This window comes from Hemitrygon akajei, unplaced genomic scaffold (genome assembly GCF_048418815.1).
Source record: "Hemitrygon akajei unplaced genomic scaffold, sHemAka1.3 Scf000167, whole genome shotgun sequence".
Taxonomy (NCBI): Eukaryota; Metazoa; Chordata; class Chondrichthyes; order Myliobatiformes; family Dasyatidae; genus Hemitrygon; species Hemitrygon akajei.
Genome location: NW_027332053.1, coordinates 7,183 through 28,868, shown reverse-complemented (window position 1 = coordinate 28,868; position 21,686 = coordinate 7,183). Strand labels below are relative to the sequence as shown.

Sequence of the window (21,686 nt, the reverse complement as noted above, 5' to 3'; positions counted from 1 at the left end):
TTACAATGTAAAAAAAAACTATCTAACTGTTTCTTAAATATAGTTAGTGAAGATGCCTCAACTGCTTTCCTGGGCAGAGAATTCCACAGATTCTCCTCATGTCCGTGCTAAATCTTCTCCCCTGAATCTTCAGGCAATGTCCCCGAGTTCGAGTCTCACCTACCAATGGATACAACTTTCCTACTTCTATCTTATCTATCCCTTTCAAAATGTTGCATGTTTCTATAAGATCCCCTCTCATTCGTCTGAACTGCAGAGAATATAATCCCAAGCTACTCAATCTCTCCTCATAGGTTAACCCCTTCATCCCGATGCAATATTTGCGGGCAAAGTACTTAAAATCACGAGTTTCTTTTTTTTTTCCGTCTCCTGCACTGGCTGTTCTGCATAGCAACAGCCTGTGTTATCTCGCTGTATATAGAGGCTCTGGGCAAACACACAACCAGTACAGCAAGACAACACTGAGCTAAGCCGTAGGACTTAGTGTCTCAGCATTGGATCAGTAGTCACTGGATGTAAGAAGCAAGGGGTTATTCTGCACTTATCGCCCCCAATTTCCACCTCTCTCTCTCTCTCTCTCTCTCTCTCTCTCTCTCTCTCTCTCTCTCTCTCTCCTCTCTCTCTCTCTCTCTCTCTCTCTCTCTCTCTCTCTCTCTCTCTCTCTCTCTCTCTCTCTCTCTCTCTCTCTCTCTCTCATTTTCTCTCACTCCTCTCTCTCAATTCCATCTCTCTCTCTTTCCCCTTCTCTCTCTCGCTCTCTCTCTCTCTCTGTCAGTCTCTCTCCCTCCCCTTGCCTCGCTGCCTCTTCAACTATGCTTTCCCTCTCTAATTCACACTCTTACATCTCCATCTCTGTTCCAGCTGCTCTCTCTCGCAACTCCTGCAGTCTCTATTGAGCAATTTCATCTCTCTCCCCCATCCGTCCCTCCGCCCCTGTCCACATTTCGCCATGTTCCGTCCCCAACCCTCTGTCTCCGTCTGGAATATGTGCATCCACCTCGCTCTCTACCCTGCCATATCATCTTCAACCCACCCGCAGAGACTCAGTGTCAGACAAAACACCGTGCCGGAGATGTTGTTGAAGTTAAGCCTGGGTCTGGGTTATTGATCACACAAGAAACACTGGGTCTAAATGCACCTCCAGCATGTTGGCAGTCTGTAAGAGCGGGAAATCACGGTCAGTGGTGTTCAGGACACAGCGACGTCTCCCATGAACTGAGGAGTGTCACAGATCCAAGGACCAAAGTTTCTGACGACATTCACCATGTGTAGGAGTGAGCGCAGAGCAGGGCTTGGGATGATGAAATGGAATATGCAGCGGCCGGGTAAGTGTGTGGGAAGGTGGCAATGGAATATCGTGTGGATGGCTGTAAGGGCATCTACCGTGGTGCTGAAGACAATGTCTTTATTAAATAGAAAGTGATCTGTGGATGCTGATGCCCAGTTTGTGGAGCAGGGCCACCACACCAGAGACTGAAAACCAGCATGGGAGAACAGTCGCTAACTCACTGCACTGATGGCGCTGGGCTTTCTCCCCAAAGAGCTTGCTCAGTGAAGTGGAAAAGTTCGTTCGAATTGTGCGCGACGTTTTTGCAGATGTACCGAGTGTATTGTGGACAGTGTTAGTCTCGGAGAGGGCAGTGAAGATTACCTAGGGAGGGGTACTGGTCTGTCCTCTGGAGTAGATATTAACAAATAGAATCAGAATCACAAAAATTGCTTGAGGAACTCAGCAGGCCAGGCAGCATCTATGAAAAAACAAGTCCAGTCGTAGTTTCGGGACGCAACACTACTCTAAGACTGGAGAAAAAGAAAAAAGCTGAGGCATCGACATAAAACGTGGTGTGGTGGTAGTGTCCTGAGGTTAGAGCGAAACGCCAGGTTATAGGCTAAATCTGAAGGGGAGGGATGAAGTGAATAGCTGGGAAGTTGGTTGGTGAAAGAGGCAGAAGGACATAGAAGAAACTAATAATGAGGAGCAGCACCAGAGGGAGGCGATGGGCGGTCAAGTAGATAAGGTAAGAGAGGGAAAACGGGATGAGAAATAGATAGGGGGTGTTACTGGAGGGCATTACGGGAAGTATGTAATGTCAATGTTTGTGCCATCAGTTGGATGCAACCCAGGAGGACTATAATTACTCCATCCTAAGTGTGGCCTCATCACAACAGTGGAGGAAGATATGGATGGATACACCGCAGTGGGAATGGGAAGTGGAATTAATATGTCTGACCATAGAATGAAAAGCCTCATCCTGAGAGAATATGCGGCGCTGCTGGAGGCATCGACATAAAACGTGGTGTGGAGGAATTGAGAGAATGGAATGGTGTTTTACAAGTACCAGTGTCAGACGAGGTATAGAGCAAGTACCAGCGTTGAACGCCATCCCCTTCTCTCAGTTCCTCCGTCATCCACAACCAAGCACACCATTCCCTCTCTCCTTATCCACGTTCTGCTATCCATACGGACCTCCCAGTGTGCGACTTTCGTATCTTTGCTGGCAGAAGAAGTGCCACAGATCCTTACCTAAACAATCCTTCCATGTGAGCCGACATGTGGGATCTTGCAGTGGCCACCGACTTTAATTCCAATTCACATTCCAATTCAGATTTGTCCATCCATGGCCTGCTCCACTGTCCTGACGAGGCCGCACTCAGGTTTGAAGAACAACACCTTATATTCCATTTGGATATCCTGCAACCTGATGGCAAGAACATCGTTGTCTAAAACTTCCAGCAATGCGCCCAGGCCCTTTCCCCTTTTCTCCAATTCCCATCACCTTTCCCCTCTCTCACTTCATTTGCTTGTCCGCCCGTCGTCTCCCTCTGGTGTTCTCCCCAACTTTTATTCTTCTTTCTACCATGGCCTCCATCCTCTTTCAACAATCAACTTCCCATCTATTTACTTCATCACTCCCCCCTCCAGGATTCACCTATCACACGGCGTTTCTACCTCCCCTCCACCCAACTTTTTAATCTACTCCTCAGGTTTCTGTTTTCCAGTCCTGCCGAAGGGCTTCGGTCGGAAAACTCCAGTGTATTTGTTTCCATAGATGCTACCTAGATGGGAAATATAAAGGTTTGCGTGTGTTGGAGAGCATTACTGGAAGTTTGAAAAATCACTATTCATGTCATCGGGTTGGAGGCGAGCCAATCAGAACATCAGGCGCTCTTTCTCCATCCTAAGTGTGGCTTCATCACGACAGAGTGGAGATCAGGGATGGACATACCTCAATGGGAATGGAAGTGGAAGACCAGTAGAATGAAAAGCCTCACCCTGAGAGCATATGCAGCGGCGACTGAGGACTTGAGAGCAGGGGATGGTGTTTTAACAAGCAGCAGGGTTGAACAAGTTATAGTTACTCTCGCCCTCCGCCCCTTTCCATACGGATCGTATATTCGTCTCTGCCCACCGATCTTCCTCCTGGCAAATGGAGCAGTTGCTACACCTGCCCCTACACATCCCCCTCTCACTGACATTCGGTGGTCCCGGTGTGACCTGTTGCATATCAACGACACTCGACATAGATTGGGAGACGGATTTGCCAAGCATCTACGTTCCGTCCGCCAGAACAAGCGGGGTCGGAAACTGGCAACCGAGTTTGCTTCCATTTCTCATTCCCGTTCTGATATGTCCATCCATGGCCACCTCAAATGTCGTGAGAAGGCCACGCTGAGGTTGGAAAACAACACCTTATATTCCGGTTGATTAGATGCAACCTGACACCACGAAAATCGATGTATCAATCTTCCTGTAATATGCCACGCGCCCTCTCCCTTTCACGATTACCAGAGAAAGGGAAACTATTTGCGATTGAGTATATTTCATTAGAACTGAGGAGAGAGAGAAAAGTAAGTTGGTCTGGGCAGAGAAGTTGCGAAGGCGCTGTAGTAACCAAATAAATATCCCTGTTCGGGTGAGATTTGAGCACTCCATGTGGTAAATAATTTGTTTTATCTGATGTACGAGGTAGAGTGCAAAGATTTTTTTAAGCACTGTGCCAAACACTCCGCAACTTCTGTCCGACCACCCCATCCCTCTATCCGCCCTTAAACCTTGCAAATCTTCCTCGGCAGATTTCACCCAGTCACTCTTCCTCTCCCGCCTAATCTATAGGAACTCTCCTTCCCCTTCTCTCTAAGAGAGATCCCAGCAGGTTTTCTGTCTTTTTCTGGAATGGAGGAGGATGGCTGGGTTGTTCTAACCGTTGGAGGGCATGGATCGTTCACACATTGGGAACGTTATCCCATGTTGCAGATGTGTTTCTAAGGTACACCATCCAGATTTAAGAGGCTGGGTGAGAGGTTCACAGGTTCACTAGCCGTAGGGCTAGCTGTGGTGGTGCTGCGGTTTCTGGAGCCGGATTGCTGTGCCCTGGTGGGGGAGGGTGGATATATTCTTGCCTGCAATCCCTAGTATCGAGATGAAAAAATAGAATTGTGGCTTTTTTGCCACTATACGAAATCAATGCGAAGCTGTTGGGTACCAGAATTGACGCAACGGGCCGAAGGATTGCCTGCTGTATGACCCTATCAATGACCCTATGCTGATGGCAAATACTGGGTAGCGACTGCTTCTGTTTTCGCAGGGTGACTATGCTGTTCTACGTACGGCCTGACTGGTCTTCAAAGCTGGCTTGAGCGAAAGGTGACCTGTGAGCGAAATCGCTTTCCTTCCGCAGTCCTAAATCTGCCGCTCAGTTCCGATCCCTGCCTCGCCCGGCCTCCCTGCCCCGTACCACCTCCGACATGAACCCTGCCTGACTCGCCTCCCTCCTTCCATTCCGTCTTCCTGCACCAGCCTGCCTCCTCATCCCTGCTTCCCTGCACCAACTCACATCTCCAATACACAGCGCTTAAACCCTGATTCTCCCTGCTACGTAGACCGGGGCGAGGACGACAACGGAATAGGCGGTTTACACAAATGTATTCAGCCACGTCAGTAACGGTCGACACTCGGCTACAGCCAATATAAGAGCTACGAAGCGAGCTCCTTTCACAAAATATATTCACACTCGAAAACCAAGTCAAAACATGTGTAACTCCTGCACGTCAAAGCATTGGTTTCACCCGCATGCGCACTCACCACATCATCACTATCGATATGATGTAGTACTCTATCCAGTCTCACCACTTATCAGCCCATTTCCTTCTTGGCTTCATACTCATTTCTGTGCTGATACTCAGCCCATCTTACCAACTTTCTATACCCAGTGAACATCCCCTTTCATACCTACTCTCGAGACCATCCAGCACGCCTTCTATTCCTACTCACCAATCTTATCCCTTAGCCCACCTTCCGCGTTTCACTCTCCAGGACCCTCTCCTCACGATTGCTCTATGTACAATGTCCATGTTTCTTACAGGCGTTGCTTACATCATTGAGTTCTGCATCGCTGCCCATCGCGACTGAATACCAGCCCAATGACCCTCTACAAACGTGGCTCAATATAAATGTTCAATTGGACTGTTCCCTTTGCGTTTTTGGCCCAGCATATTAATCAGGGAGAAACTGGAAATAATAAGTGTGAATCGGAGAGGGGGAGTTTTTCTGAAACGAAGCATGTTTGGGTAAGGAGACTGGTCCAAAAAGACGGGACGGGAGAAGGGAGACGACGGAGACGGCCGGTTATGGGGTGGGTCAGGCCAGGACAGGGAATAAGGAATCACGTCTTTCTGACATTCTGTGACTACAGTTCCACTGCACAGACGCTAAGTGTGACGGTTTACCTAAGTGTTGACTTGCAGTACTGGGTCTGCGATTATCTACAGCCTCTATATACGGAGAAATGACAGAGGCTACGGCTATGCAGAACTCCCAGTGCAGGGGGACAAAGACAACTCATGATTCTGAATACATTTGCCGCAAGTGTCTCATCATCGAATGGAGCTACCTGTGCAAACCAAAGCTCATTATTTAACTAGGACACAACATCAATATCACAAACATGAGTGGATCCAGACAGCAGCTGAAACTGCCACCTACTTTGCCTACTGTGAGGACAGGATGTGAGATACCTCACCGTTCTCCACAAAGCTTCCAAATTAACCAGAATCACTTCAGCAAATAAGAGAAGGCATCAGCATCGTTAGAGTCCGAGGTTGGTCGTCATTGCTTTTCCCCGGTTACACGGAGCTGCACCTGTTCTGTTGTTCCGGTAAAGACGATCAGTGAGTGTTATTGGAGTAAGTGCAGGGTAGAACTGTCCATCCACAGGTCGGATCCAGTGGTAAGAGGTGAGGAACCGACCTCAAGTTATAACACTCCGTGGAGCAATGACTACTGCAAAACTGTGCTCTCATGTAGACTCACGGTGAAGAATGACCCCGGCACGTTCGACCCCACAAGAGACGATGGCGCAGGTTCCCCATGCATTTGAAACTAAACCAAGGCATTTTCCCGACGGCACTCAATGCTTGCACGGGTTTGGACTTTCTTCGAACACGGTCTGCGAAATAAAGCTCTTTAGTAAACATAAAAAGTGCAATGAAGACTTCCGATGTAACCAATGTATCACAATGCCATTAGTTTCAATATAATTATGAAGAAGGATAGGTCTGGACCCAGGGTTGAGATTTTTGATTGGAGAAAGGCTAACTTTGAGGATTTAGAAGGAGTGGATTCGGACAATTTGTTTTATGGGAAGGATGTAATAGAGAAATGGAGGTCATTTAAAGGTAAAATTTTGAGGGTACAGTTTCTTTATGTTCCTGTTAGGTTGAAAGGAAAGGTTAAAACTTTGAGGGAGCCATGGTTTTCAAAGGATATTCGAAACCTGGTTCGGAAAATGAGAAAGATCTACAATATGTACAGGTAGCATGGACTAAATGAGGTGCTCGAGGAATATAAAGAAAGTAAAAAGAATATTAAGAAAGACATTAGAAAAGCTAAAAGAAGATATGAGGTTGCTTTGGCAAGTAAGGTGAAAATAAATCCGAAGGGTTTGTACAGTTATATTAATAGCAAAAGGATAGTGAGGGATAAAAGTGCTCCCTTAGAGAATCAGAGTGGACAGCTATGTGTGGAACCAAAAGAGATGGGGGAGATTTTGAACAATTTCTTTTCTTCGATATTCACTAAGGAGAAGGATATTGAATTGTGCACGATAAGGGAAACAAGTATGGTAGTTATGTAAACTATGATGATTAAATAAGAGGAAGTACTGGCGCTTCTAAAGAATATAAAAGTGGATAGAACTCCGGGTCCTGACAGGATATTCCCTAGGATCTTGAGGGAAGTTAGTGTAGAAACAGCAGGGGCTCGGACAGAAATATTTCAAATTTCATTAGAAACGGGGATGGTGCCGGAGGATTGGCGAAATGCTCATGTGGTCCTATTGTTTAAAAAGGGTTCCAAGAGTAAACCTAGCAATAATTGCACTGTAAGTTCGATGGCAGTGGTGGGTCAATTAATGGAAAGTATTCTTGGAAACGGAATATATAATTATCTGGATAGACAGGGTCTGATTAGGAACAGTCTACATGGATTTGTGCGAGGAAGGGCATGTTTGACAAATCCTATTGAATTTTTTGAAGTGATTACAAGGGAGGTTGACGACGGTAAAGCAGTGGGTGTTGTCTATACGGACTTCAGTAAGGCCTTTGACAAGGTTCCACACGGAAGGATAGTTAGGAAGGTTCAATCGTTAGGTATTAATATTGAATTTGTAAAATGGATTCAACAGTGGTTAGATGGGAGATTCCAGAGAGCAGAGGTTGATAACTGTTTGTTAGGTTGGAGGCCAGTGACAAGTGTTGTGCCTCAGGGATCTGTACTGGGTCCAATGTTGTTTTTCATATGCATTAATGATCTGGATGATGGGGTGGTAAATAGGATAAGTAAGTATGCAGGAGACACTAAGATAGGTGGCGTTGTCGATAGTGAAGTAGGTTTACAAAGCTTGCAGAGAGATTTAGGCCAGTTAGAAGAGTGGGCTGACAGATAGCAGATGGAGTTTAATGTTGATCAGTGTGAGGTGCTACATTTTGGTAGGACTAATCAAAATAGGACATACATGGTAAATGGTAAGGCATTGATGAATGCAGTAGAACAGAGTCATCCAGGAATAATGGTGCATAGTTCCCTGAATGTGGAATTTCATGTGGATAGGGTGGTGAAAAAAAACGTTTGGTATGCTGGGCTTTATAAATCAGAGCATTGAGTATAGGATTTGGAACGTAATGTTAAAATTGTACAAGGCATTGGTGAGGACAAATTTGGAGTATTGACTACAGTTCTGGTCACCGAACTAAAGGAAAAATGTCAACAAAATTGAGAGAGTACAGAGGATATTTAGTAGAATGTTACCTGGGCTTCAGCACCTATGTTACAGAGAAGAACAAGTTATTTCTTTATTCTTTGGAGCGTAGAAGGTTGAGGGTGGACTTGATAGAGGTATTTAAAATTATGTGGGGAAAGATAGATAGAGTTGACGTGGATAGGCTTTTTTCATTGAGAGAAGGGGAGATTCAAGCAAGAGGGCATGATTTGAGAGTTAGGGTGCAAACGTTTAGGGGTAACTCGAGTGGGGACTTCTTTACTCAGAGAGTGGTAGCTGTGTGGAACGAGCTTCTAGTAGAAGCGGTAGAGGCAGGTTCGATTAGGTCATTTAAAAAATGGATAGGTATATGGACAGGAAAGGAATGGGGGGTGATGGTCTGAGTGCAAGTCGGTGGGACTAGGTGAGAGTAGGCTTTCGACATGGACTAGGAGGGCCGATATGGCCTGTTTCCATGCTCTAATTGTTATATGATTCTATGGTTATATCCGAATTAACGTCTTCATTTGACAAAATATTTTGACACGATATCAATCTGGAAAATTTACAAAGAAAAATAAGACGTCACAGGACAAACTTTCTAAAAAAAAAAATACACTCCAGCACAGTTAGATTAACATTACCGAGGACCAAAGGGGGAAGAATAATATTGAAAGGGCTCTGCCACCACAAACCCCGTTTTGTGTGGATGCAATGCACTTTGCTGCCCTTTATAAAGTCAGTGCCAAGGAATAATAGCACGTGGCATAAGATAAAAGGCATATTGACCAATCCTCTGTCAACTACGAACCCTTGCTCCATCTAATCACGGTTACTCCAAACAAAAGTTCTAGTTCACATTAGAAAACTCCCGTTATCGCTAACCATAATTCAAACCCAGCTGCAACAGGAAGCTGCTACATTACTTTAGCCGTGGAACCTTTCCCAGGGTGTTACATACTGAGAGGTTAGGTAACCCTTCTAATAATATAATGACATCAAAGAAAGCGGAATTCATAGCCCATGTGAGCATATGCATTCTGACAAGAAGCACACGCCGTTATACCTAAAGGAAAGAACAGCCCAGTAAACATGAAATAATCAATACAGGAGTAGAATTTAACAAATGTGGGAACATGAACGTCTCTGGAACAATACCCTGTCAACTGAGCAGACTAGATGTCTACAAGGAAGCTTCGAAAGCCTGGCGCAGATCGGGAGACCTCATCCCAGAAACAGAGGGGTCCCCTGTAGCATTACAGGGCCACCTGGTGAATACACTAATATCAAAAATACAGTATAGACAACCGAGAGTTATGTCAGAAACTCCAGAGTGTCAAGGACAATGTGTGTGAAGTTGCTATTGGAAGGGAGAATGTTCTTTGGATATCGAAGACCGAAGGTTGAAAAGTCTCCTGGACAAGATATGATGCCCTCCCGGGTCCTAATATGTGGAGCACGTGATTAGGGAAGCAGAATAGTCATCGTTCATGTGTCATTTGATTCCGGCATGCTTCTGAAGAAATGGAAAATTGCAAATGTCACTCAAAGCTTCATGAAGCGAGAGAGCCAGAAGAAAGGACAGGACAATTAGGCTGATCTCAGTGTCTAAGAAGATGTTTAACTCGATTATTAGAGTCAACATGATTTCTGACAAATGTCAGCATGATTTTTTTCTCAGGGATCGGTTTTGCTTGACAAAACTACTGGAATTCCTTGAGAGATTATCAAACAGAATAGACAATGTAGAATCGGTAGCTGGTGTGCACTTGGATTTTTAGAAGACCTCTGATAGGGCATCAGACATGAGGCTGCTTAAAAAGTAATGATCCACGGTATTGCATGACCGATGCTAGCATAGAGAAAGCAATTACTGTATAGCAGGAAGGAAAGAGTCAGAATAAAGAGAGCCTTTTCTGGTAGGTTGTCGGTGACTAGTGATTCTCCACAGAGGTCTGTGTTGGGTCCACTTACGTTATACGTAAGAACTATCTGTGAAAGTGGAATAGATGGCTTTGTGGCAAAGTCTTCAGATGATGCGAAGATACGTAGAGGGGTAGATAGTTTTGAGAAAGTGGGCAGACTCCATAATGAATTGAAAAGATATGGAGAATGGCAAAGAGGTAGCTAATTGAATGCAGTGTCTTCCCCTGTATGGGCATGCATTTTGTCAGATTAAATAAAGCGCTGGGCAGGTCAATTTTGGAGTACTGTGAGCCATTTGGTCCCAATAAGAGGGGATGTGTTAACATCGGAGAAGATGAGTGCAATATCAATTGACGAATAAGGGAACATATTTTAATCATTTTTGATAGATTGAAATGCAGGAAGAACTCAGAAGATCAAGCAGCAACTGTGGAAAAGAGTGCAATCGATGTTTAGGGCCGCGGAGAGTAGGCAGCTCTGATCTGGAATGGAGGCCAAATTCTTGGAGCAGATGCTGATGAGATGAAGGAAAGGAGAAAAGGGAATAGCATTTTTACAGGAAACTGCGAGAGAAGAGATATGGACCAGATAACTGTTGGAGCCGGTATGTTCCTAATGAAGAGGGTCGGCAATTTGTTTCCTTTGATTGAGACAAAGAGATCGAGCAAGGTAAGGCAGTTGTTAAAATGGACCAAGTTTACTCAAGGTCAGTGTGGACGTTCGTGGCCAATGTGATGAAATTCACGGCCTCAGAGCAGGTGCCTGAAACAGCATCGATGCAGTCATCAATGTCATAAGTGGACAGGCGGCTGGACACAAGTGCAGGACGCAGACACTGAAGTACTAGGGACAGGATGGGAACAGCTAAACGATAGACAAGATGTGGGGACCGTGGTGTACGTGAGGGACATGGCGTTCAAGGCGACTCTGGGGTTCCAAGAGAGTCTTAGAGTTCAGGCAAGGCAGGATCCCGGAGTTCAGGCAAGGCAGGATACCGGAGTTCAGAGGAGTTTTATGGAGGTCCGGCTGGGTCTAGGACTTCTGGCAGAATCTTGGAGTTCTCTGGGGGAGCCGCATAACTTCTAGGCAGGGCCCAGACCTCCGAAGAAGGAACACGGGCCCTGCGCAGGTGGCAGGGCACATGGGTAGCTTGCGGAGCACAACTCGAATGCAGCAAGGGGTAGGAAGGGGCAGAGTCCCCCGTCGGGCAACAGCAGTCCGGCCAGGTTTGCCCAACGGAGGCAAGGGATAGAAAGGAAACCTCGCCCAGGGTGATTGCCAGACTTACTCGAAAAATTCGTCTTTAACGATGGTACTCCAAGCCAGGGCAAACCCGAGGAGCAGGATAAGCAGTACAACCAGGGGTGAGCAAGATAGGCAAGACAACCAGGGGTGAGCAGGATAAGCAGGACAACCAGGGGTGAGCAGGATAGGCAGGACAACCAGGGGTGAGCCGGATAGGCAGGACAACCAGGGGTGAGCAGGATAAGCAGGACAACCAGGGGTGAGCAGGATAAGCAGGACCACCAGGGGTGAGCAGGATAAGCAGGACAACCAGGGGTGAGAAGGATAAGCAGGACAACCAGGGGTGAGCAGGATAAGCAGGACAACCAGGGGTGAGCAGGATAAGCAGGACAACCAGGGGTGAGCAGGATAGGCAAGACAACCAGGGGTGAGCAGGATAAGCAGGACAATCAGGGGTGAGCAGGATAAGCAGGACAACCAGGGGTGAGCAGGATAGGCAGGACAACCAGGGGTGAGCAGGATAGGCAGGACAACCAAGGGTGAGCAGGATAAGCAGGACAACCAGGGGTGAGCAGGATAGGCAGGACAACCAGGGGTGAGCAGGATAAGCAGGACAACCAGGGGTGAGGAGGATAAGCAGGACAACCAGGGGTGAGCAGGATAAGCAGGACAACCAGGGGTGAGCAGGATAGGCAGGACAACCAGGGGTGAGCAGGATAGGCAGGACAACCAGGGGTGAGCAGGATAAGCAGGACAACCAGGGGTGAGCAGGATAAGCAGGACAACCAGGGGTGAGAAGGATAAGCAGGACAACCAGGGGTGAGCAGGATAAGCAGGACAACCAGGGGTGAGGAGGATGAGCAGAACAACCAGGGGTGAGCAGGATAAGCAGGACAACCAGCGGTGAGCAGGATAGGCAAGACAACCAGGGGTGAGCAGGATAAGCAGGACAACCAGGGGTGAGCAGGATAAGCGGGACAACCAGGGGTGAGCCGGATAAGCAGGACAACCAGGGGTGAGCAGGATAAACAGGACAATCAGGGGTGAGCAGGATAAGCAGGACAACGAGGGGTGAGCAGGATAGGCAGGACAACCAGGGGTGAGCAGGATAGGCAGGACAACCAAGGGTGAGCAGGATAAGCAGGACAACCAGGGGTGGGCAGGATAGGCAGGACAACCAGGGGTGAGCAGGATAAGCAGGACAACCAGGGGTGAGGAGGATAAGCAGTACAACCAAGGGTGAGCAGGATAGACAGGACAACAAGGGGTGAGCAGGATAGGCAGGACAACCAGGGGTGAGCAGGATAAGCAGGACAACCAGGGGTGAGCAGGATAAGCAGGACAACCAGGGGTGAGCAGGATAAGCAGGACAACCAGGGGTGAGCAGGATAGGCAGGACAACCAGGGGTGAGCAGGATAAGCAAGAAAACCAGGGGTGAGCAGGATAGGCAGGACAACCAGGGGTGAGAAGGATAAGCAAGACAACCAGGGGTGAGCAGGATAAGCGGGACAACCAGGGGTAAGCAGGATAAGCAGGACAACCAGGGGTGAGCAGGATAGGCAGGACAACCAGGGGTGAGCAGGATAAGCAGGACAACCAGGGGTGAGCAGGATAGGCAGGACAACCAGGGGTGAGCAGGATAAGCAGGACAACCAGGGGTGAGCAGGATAGGCAGGACAACCAGGGGTGAGCAGGATAAGCAGGTCAACCAGGGGTGAGCAGGATAAGCAGGACAACCAGGGGTGAGCAGGATAAGCAGGACAACCAGGGGTGAGCAGGATAGGCAGGACAACCAGGGGTGAGCAGGATAAGCAGTACAACCAGGGGTGAGCAGGATAGGCAGGACAACCAGGGGTGAGCAGGATAAGCAGGACAACCAGGGGTGAGCAGGATAAGCAGGACAACCAGGGGTGAGCAGGATAAGCAGGACAACCAGGGGTGAGCAGGATAAGCAGGACAACCAGGGGTGAGCAGGATAGGCAGGACAACCAGGGGTGAGCAGGATAAGCAGTACAACCAGGGGTGAGCAGGATAGGCAGGACAACCAGGGGTGAGCAGGATAAGCAGGACAACCAGGGGTGAGCAGGATAAGCAGGACAACCAGGGGTGAGCAGGATAAGCAGGACAACCAGGGGTGAGCAGGATAAGCAGGACAACCCGGGGTGAGCAGGATAGGCAGGACAACCAGGGTTGAGCAGGATAAGCAAGACAACCCGGGGTGAGCAGGATAAGCAGGACAACCAGGGGTGAGCAGGATAGGCAGGACAACCAGGGGTGAGCAGGATAGGCAGGACAACCTGGGGTGAGCAGGATAGGCAGGACAACCAGGGGTGAGCAGGATAATCAGGACAACCCGGGGTGAGCAGGATAAGCAGGACAACCAGGGGTGAGCAGGATAGGCAGGACAACCAGGGGTGAGCAGGATAAGCAGGACAACCAGGGGTGAGCAGGATAGGCAGGACAACCAGGGGTGAGCAGGATAAACAGGACAACCAGGGGTGAGCAGGATAAGCAGGACAACCAGGGGTAAGCAGGATAAGCAGGACAACCAGGGGTGAGCAGGATAAGCAGGACAACCAGGGGTGAGGAGGATAAGCAGAACAACCAGGGGTGAGCAGGATAAGCAGGACAACCAGGGGTGAGCAGGATAAGCAGGACAACCAGGGGTGAGCAGGATAAGCAGGACAACCCGGGGTGAGCAGGATAGGCAGGACAACCAGGGGTGAGCAGGATAAGCAAGACAACCAGGGGTGAGCAGGATAGGCAGGACAACCAGGGGTGAGCAGGATAAGCAGGACAACCAGGGGTGAGCAGGATAAGCAGGACAACCCGGGGTGAGCAGGATAGGCAGGACAACCAGGGGTGAGCAGGATAAGCAGGACAACCAGGGGTGAGCAGGATAAGCAGGACAACCAGGGGTGAGCAGGATAAGCAGGACAACCCGGGGTGAGCAGGATAGGCAGGACAACCAGGGGTGAGCAGGATAAGCAGGACAACCAGGGGTGAGGAGGATAAGCAGGACAACCAGGGGTGAGCAGGATAAGCAGGACAACCAGGAGTGAGCAGGATAGGCAGGACAACCAGGGGTGAGCAGGATAAGCAGGACAACCAGGGGTGAGCAGGATAGGCAGGACAACCAGGGGTGAGCAGGATAAGCAGGACAACCAGGGGTGAGCAGGATAGGCAGGACAACCAGGGGTGAGCAGGATAGGCAGGACAACCAGGGGTGAGCAGGATAGGCAGGACAACCAGGGGTGAGCAGGATAGGCAGGACAACCAGGGGTGAGCAGGATAAGCAGGACAACCAGGGGTGAGCAGGATAAGCAGGACAACCAGGGGTGAGCAGGATAAACAGGACAACCAGGGGTGAGCAGGATAAGCAGGACAACCAGGGGTGAGCAGGATAGGCAGGACAACCAGGGGTGAGCAGGATAAGCAAGACAACCAGGGGTGAGCAGGATAGGCAGGACAACCAGGGGTGAGCAGGATAAGCAGGACAACCAGGGGTGAGCAGGATAGGCAGGACAACCAGGGGTGAGCAGGATAAGCAGGACAACCAGGGGTGAGCAGGATAGGCAGGACAACCAGGGGTGAGCAGGATAAGCAGGACAACAAGGGCTGAGGAGGATAAGCAGGACAACCAGGAGTGAGCAGAATAGGCAGGACAACCAGGGGTGAGGAGGATAGGCAGGACAACCAGGGGTGAGCAGGATAAGCAGGACAACCAGGGGTGAGGAGGATAAGCAGGACAACCAGGGGTGAGGAGGATAAGCAGGACAACCAGGGGTGAGCAGGATAAGCAGGACAACCAGGGGTGAGGAGGATAAGCAGGACAACCAGGGGTGAGCAGAATAGGCAGGACAACCAGGGGTGAGGAGGATAAGCAGGACAACCAGGGGTGAGGATGATAAGCAGGACAACCAGGGGTGAGGATGATAAGCAGGACAACCGGGGTGAGCATGATAAGCAGGACAACCAGGGGTGAGCAGGATAAGCAGGACAACCAGGGGTGAGCAGAATAGGCAGGACAACCAGGGGTGAGCAGGATAAGCAGGACAACCAGGGGTGAGGAGGATAAGCAGGACAACCAGGGGTGAGGAGGATAAGCAGGACAACCAGGGGTGAGGAGGATAAGCAGGACAACCAGGGGTGAGCAGGATAAGCAGGACAACCAGGGGTGAGCAGGATAAGCAGGACAACCAGGGGTGAGCAGAATAGGCAGGACAACCAGGGGTGAGCAGGATAGGCAGGACAACCAGGGGTGAGCAGGATAGGCAGGACAACCAGGGGTGAGCAGGATAGGCAGGACAACCAGGGGTGAGCAGGATAGGCAGGACAACCAGGGGTGAGCAGGATAAGCAGGACAACCAGGGGTGAGCAGGATAGGCAGGACAACCAGGGGTGAGCAGGATAAGCAGGACAACAAGGGCTGAGGAGGATAAGCAGGACAACCAGGAGTGAGCAGAATAGGCAGGACAACCAGGGGTGAGGAGGATAGGCAGGACAACCAGGGGTGAGCAGGATAAGCAGGACAACCAGGGGTGAGGAGGATAGGCAGGACAACCAGGGGTGTGCAGGATAAGCAGGACAACCAGGGGTGAGCAGGATAGGCAGGACAACCAGGGGTGAGCAGGATAGGCAGGACAACAAGGGCTGAGGAGGATAAGCAGGACAACCAGGGGTGAGCAGAATAGGCAGGACAACCAGGGGTGAGCAGGATAAGCAGGACAACCAGGGGTGAGCAGGATAAGCAGGACAACCAGGGGGGAGCAGAATAGGCAGGACAACCAGGGGTGAGCAGGATAAGCAGGACAACCAGGGGTGAGCAGAATAGGCAGGACAACCAGGGGTGAGCAGGATAGGCAGGACAACCAGGGGTGAGCAGGATAAACAGGACAACCAGGGGTGAGCAGGATAGGCAGGACAACCAGGGGTGAGGAGGATGAGCAGAACAACCAGGGGTGAGGAGGATGAGCAGAACAACCAGGGGTGAGGAGGATAAGCAGGACAACCAGGGGTGAGCAGGATAAGCAGGACAACCAGGGGTGAGGAGGATAGGCAGGACAACCAGGGGTGAGCAGGATAAGCAGGACAACCAGGGGTGAGGAGGATAAGCAGGACAACCAGGGGTGAGGAGGATAAGCAGGACAACCAGGGGTGAGCAGGATAAGCAGGACAACCAGGGGTGAGCAGAATAGGCAGGACAACCAGGGGTGAGCAGGATAGGCAGGACAACCAGTGGTGAGCAGAATAGGCAGGACAACCAGGGGTGAGCAGGATAGGCAGGACAACCAGGGGTGAGCAGAATAGGCAGGACAACCAGGGGTGAGCAGGATAGGCAGGACAACCAGGGGTGAGCAGGATAGGCAGGACAACCAGGGGTGAGCAGGATAGGCAGGACAACCAGGGGTGAGCAGGATAAGCAGGACAACCAGGGGTGACCAGGATAGGCAGGACAACCAGGGGTGAGGAGGATAGGCAGGACAACCAGGGGTGAGCAGGATAAGCAGGACAACCAGGGGTGAGCAGGATAAGCAGGACAACCAGGGGTGAGCAGGATAAGCAGGACAACCAGGGGTGAGCAGGATAAACAGGACAACCAGGGGTGAGCAGGATAAGCAGGACAACCAGGGGTGAGCAGGATAGGCAGGACAACCAGGGGTGAGCAGGATAGGCAGGACAACCAGGGGTGAGCAGGATAGGCAGGACAACCAGGGGTGAGCAGGATAGGCAGGACAACCAGGGGTGAGCAGGATAGGCAGGACAACCAGGGGTGAGCAGGATAGGCAGGACAACCAGGGGTGAGCAGGATAAGCAGGACAACCAGGGGTGAGCAGGATAGGCAAGACAACCCCCCAATTCCACTCAGTGCCAGAGGCCCCTCTATACACCGCCAGCCGATGGGCATCAGGTGCGTCACCTTGAGCCCCAACAAGCCAAGATGATCCAGAAATGAAATTAGGCTCAAGGGTGAAAGGCGGATGGCTACAAGACCCGGAGTCCGCGGCCCGGACCATGAACCGGAACGCCGGCTCGGGACCGGAGCATAACACATCAATGTTCTGGAGGAACAAGATAGGGACCATTTCTGGCGAAGGCTTGGAATAGGGACGTAGCCAATGGCCAACACACGAGCTTGGATAATGCGGACGGAGCCAAAGGAAACATTGTTGAGGGTGAGGGCCAATTCTATCAGGCAGAGGAAAGTGTTAGTAGATCGGGGGTAGAAGTGCATTGGGAATGATCACTCATGGTGTAAATGAGGTAATCGTGGCCAGGGAGTTGAACGCTAGAAAGAAGATCGCGAGCATGAGAAGTTTCACCGATACAGATTGGAAGGGACTGACCGAGGAAGACAGAATCGAGTCGAGCTATGAGCATACGAGTGCAGTGGGTCAGGAGCAGGCAGAGATAATATGCCTACCCAGCACAGTCGGGATTGTGGATCTTGGGTATTGGGTCAATGTAAGCAGTTGTGGGCGAAGGATCCGTGAGTGGATGGGAGATCTCCAGAACTGATGAGGTTAGTAATGGTGCAAGAGACAGTTTTATGTAGTTCTGGAGCGGGGTCCTCCTCATGTGGTACGGATAAGGAGATATTGGATTTCACAAGTTCACTCGGAAACAGTCCAACAGCACATCCTTTGTCTGGGGGTTTGATTGTAAATTTGGGATACGCACAGAGAGAGTGGAGTTCAGAGTCGGTAAGGTTTGAGGAGGAATGAGCTGTAACAGTGTGGCTGATTGATGTCTCGTCGGGAATTCCGGATTAAAACATCCAGAGCAGGGCAGCAAACCGGAACGATATGTCGAAGGAGGAGGTTTGCGGAAGGGAGAAGGGGACATCAGTGCGTCGAGTGGGAAGGGGAACGTATTGTATTTTTATTTTACTGTTAACACTGCTTTAGACAATTTGGACTTTGTCTGATAAAAATGACTCTGCCTTCCTAGGCTCAAATTGTACAATCAGATAAATACATAAAGTAGTTTGCATCATTTTTCTAGATGATTTTACATCAGAAATTAGAAATAGTGTACTGTCGACGTTCTGGGCGAGGAACTTGGTTCTCGGCCTGTAGGAAGGGTCTCTGCATGTTTGAGAATTTGTTTTAATCCAACGTAAGGCCACTAAGAAAGCTATACGAGTCCAAAAGAATAAACATGAGGGCAAACTGGCCAATAATATAAAGTGGAATGCTAAAAGTTTGTTTTTCAGTTATATAAAGAGTAAAAGGGCGGTGAGAGTTGAAATTGGACTACTGGAAATAATGCTGGTGAAGTAGTAATGGGGGATAAAGAAATGGCATATGAAGCTCATGAGTACTTTACATCAGCTCTCCCTGTGAAAGACTTTAACAGTGTTCCTGAAGACCGTGAGTGCCAGGGAGCATGAGTGAGTGCCTTTTCTATTACAAAGGAAAAAGCGCCAAAGAAACGCTAAGGTCTTAAATTGACAAGTGGACCATATGGTTGACATCCCACAGTTCTGAAAGAGGTTGCCGAAGAGATAGCAGATGCAGTGGTTATCATTTTTCAAGAATCACTGAATTCTGTTATGTTTCCGGAGGAATGTCAAATTGCAAATGTCTCTGCACTCTTCAAAAAGGGAGGAAGGCAAATAAAGAATGAAATTACAGGCCCGTTCAGCTACCCTGCCTGACAAATCTGACAGGGTTCCTCGAGGACGTAACAATTAGCATGAAAAATAATGAAGGGAGTTGGATGTCTTTGGCACAAATGTAACCCTCAGGCTCGCCCAGCTCCTGTTCGTCTAGGGGAGTCGGCCTTCGGCCCCTCCAAACTGGGTAATCACATTGTGTGGATGTTGTGCACTGTACACCCAGCTACAAACCCACAACGTAAAATACCAGATAGTACACCATATGCAATTAAATGATAGAACATTATGAATCTTAATCTAAATATAGTACTGAAAATAAAAAAAGTGCCCAAGTCAAGTCAAAGTCACGTTTGAGCTCACTCAGTAGTCATTCTTCCACCATCGGTCTCCTCCGAGCGTCGCCGAACTTCGGACTTCCACATCCCAGTCCACTCCGCCTGGTGGTCTACCCACTCTCTCCACACGCGTCCTCCCTCTTCATCTCTCCTCGACAAAAACCGCAAAGACAACGTCCTTCCTGATACACAAGACAAAGCAACAATCTCCGATGGGCTAACAGGCATAACCCAAACATTGCTGCTACAGAGAAACAATTACCTCAGCAGGGAACATTACTTAGAAGCTATTACCTGAGCCTTAGCAGTGAAACATTTCAAAGAAGCCATTACATAGAAAGATAGAAAGCCTATAGCACAATACAGGCCCTTCAGCCTAAAACGCTGTACTGAACATGTCCTTACCTCAGAATCTACCTAGGGTTACCCATAGCCCTCTAATTTTCTAAGCTCCATATACCTATCCAGAAGTCTCTTAAACGACACTATCGTTTTCGCCTCCAAGACCGTCGTCGACTGCCCATTACGCGAACTCACCTTCACTGTGTAAATAAACGTACATCTGGCATTTCCTCTGTACCTACCTCCAAACACATTACAACTGTGCCCTCTCGTGTTGGCCATTTCAGCCCTGGGAAAAAGCCTTTGCTATCCACACGATAAATGCCCTTCATCATCTTATACACCTCTGTCAGATCACCTCTCATCCTCCGTCTCTCCAAGGAGAAAAGGCCAAGTTCACTCAAACAATTCTCATAAGGCATGCTCTCCAATCCAGGTGACATCCTTGTAAAGCTCCTCTGCACCCTTTCTATGGTTTCCACATCCTTCCTGCAGTGAGTCTATCAGAACTGAGCACAGTACTCCAAGTGGAGTTTGAACAGGTTCCTATATAGCTGCAGCATTACCTCTCGGGTCCTAAACTTAAAGCCACGATTGATGAAGGCCAATGCACAGTCTGCCTGCTTAACCACAGAGGAAACCTGCGCAGCAGCTTTGAGTGCCCTATGGACTCGGACCCCAAGATCTCTCTGATCCTTCACACTGCCAAGAATATTACGATTAATACTATATTCTGCCATCCTATTTGACCTAGCAAAATGAACCACCTCACACTTATCTGGGATGAACTCCATCTGTCATTTTGCAGCTCAGTTTTGCATACTATCAATCTCCAACTGTAATCTTTGATGGCCCTCCAAACTATCCACAACACCACCAAACTTTGCGTTATCAGCAAATTTACTAACCCACCTTCCACTTCCTCATCCAGATCATCTACAAAGATACTGAAGAGTAGTGGTCCCACAACAGATCCCTGAGACACACCACTGGTCACCGGCCTCCTTGTAGAATGTGACCCACCTGCAACCACTCATTGCCTTCCGTGGGCAAGCCAACTCTCGATGCTCAAAGCAATGTCCCCTTGGAACCCATGCATCCTTATTCTCTCAATAAGCCTTGCATGGGGTATCTTGCTGAAATCCATATACACTACATCTACTGCCTTGCTTTCATCAATATCACATGGTCAAAAATTTCAGTCAGGTTCATAAGACACGACCTGCCTTTGATAAAGTCATGTTGACTATTCCTAATCATATTATACGTCTCCAAATATTCATGAATCCTGCCTGCAAGGATGTTTTCTATCAACTTGCCAACCACTGAATGGAGACTCACTGGTCTATAATTTCCTCGTCTATCTCTACTCCCTTTCTTTAATAAAGGAACAGCATTCACAACCCTCCAATCCTTTACTTGTATTTCCAGAAGACATTTCACAAGGTGCCACGCATGAGGCCGCTTAACATGATAAAATACATGGAAATACAGGAAAGATGCTGACATAGATAGAGGGATGGCTGACAGGCAGGGGCCAGCGACTGGAATAAAGCGGGGCATTTCCTGGTTGTCTGCCAGTGAATAGTAGTGTTCTCCAGAGGCCAGTATTAGAAACCTAATTTTCATACTTTTGTCAATGATTTAGATAAAGAAATTGATGGCTTTGCAGCAACGTTGTCGGAAGTTATGAAGATAGTTGGAGGGGAATGTAGCTCTGAAGAAGCAATGGGATTACAGAAAGAAAGTGGGGCATCAAGGGAAATGATGAGAGGGCAGGTGCATGGGGTTGAATCGATCCGGGATCAGCCATTAAGAAATTGTAGAAGGACTTACTGGTTTGAATGGCTTAATTCTACTCCTTTGTCTAATGGTTTTATGGTCTAAGGATATAAAAATTGGAAGAATGGGAAAAAATTGGCAGGTTGAATACAATGTTGAGAAATGAGCTGGTCGTAAAG

General features: G+C 48.9%; 1 protein-coding gene across 3 annotated transcripts in view; it reads right to left on the bottom strand.

Moving 5' to 3' along the window:
- The window catches only part of LOC140724146 (uncharacterized), a 51,154-nt gene extending 31,669 nt beyond the window's left edge, over window positions 1-19,485 (bottom strand). For all 3 annotated transcript variants that reach the window (XM_073038626.1, XM_073038628.1, XM_073038629.1), the window contains exon 1: window positions 19,409-19,485. In XM_073038626.1, the coding sequence (XP_072894727.1) occupies window positions 19,409-19,470 (62 nt within the window). In that variant the 5' untranslated portion in view covers window positions 19,471-19,485. The remainder of the gene's footprint in view (window positions 1-19,408) is intronic.
- Window positions 19,486-21,686: the final 2,201 nt, after the last annotated feature.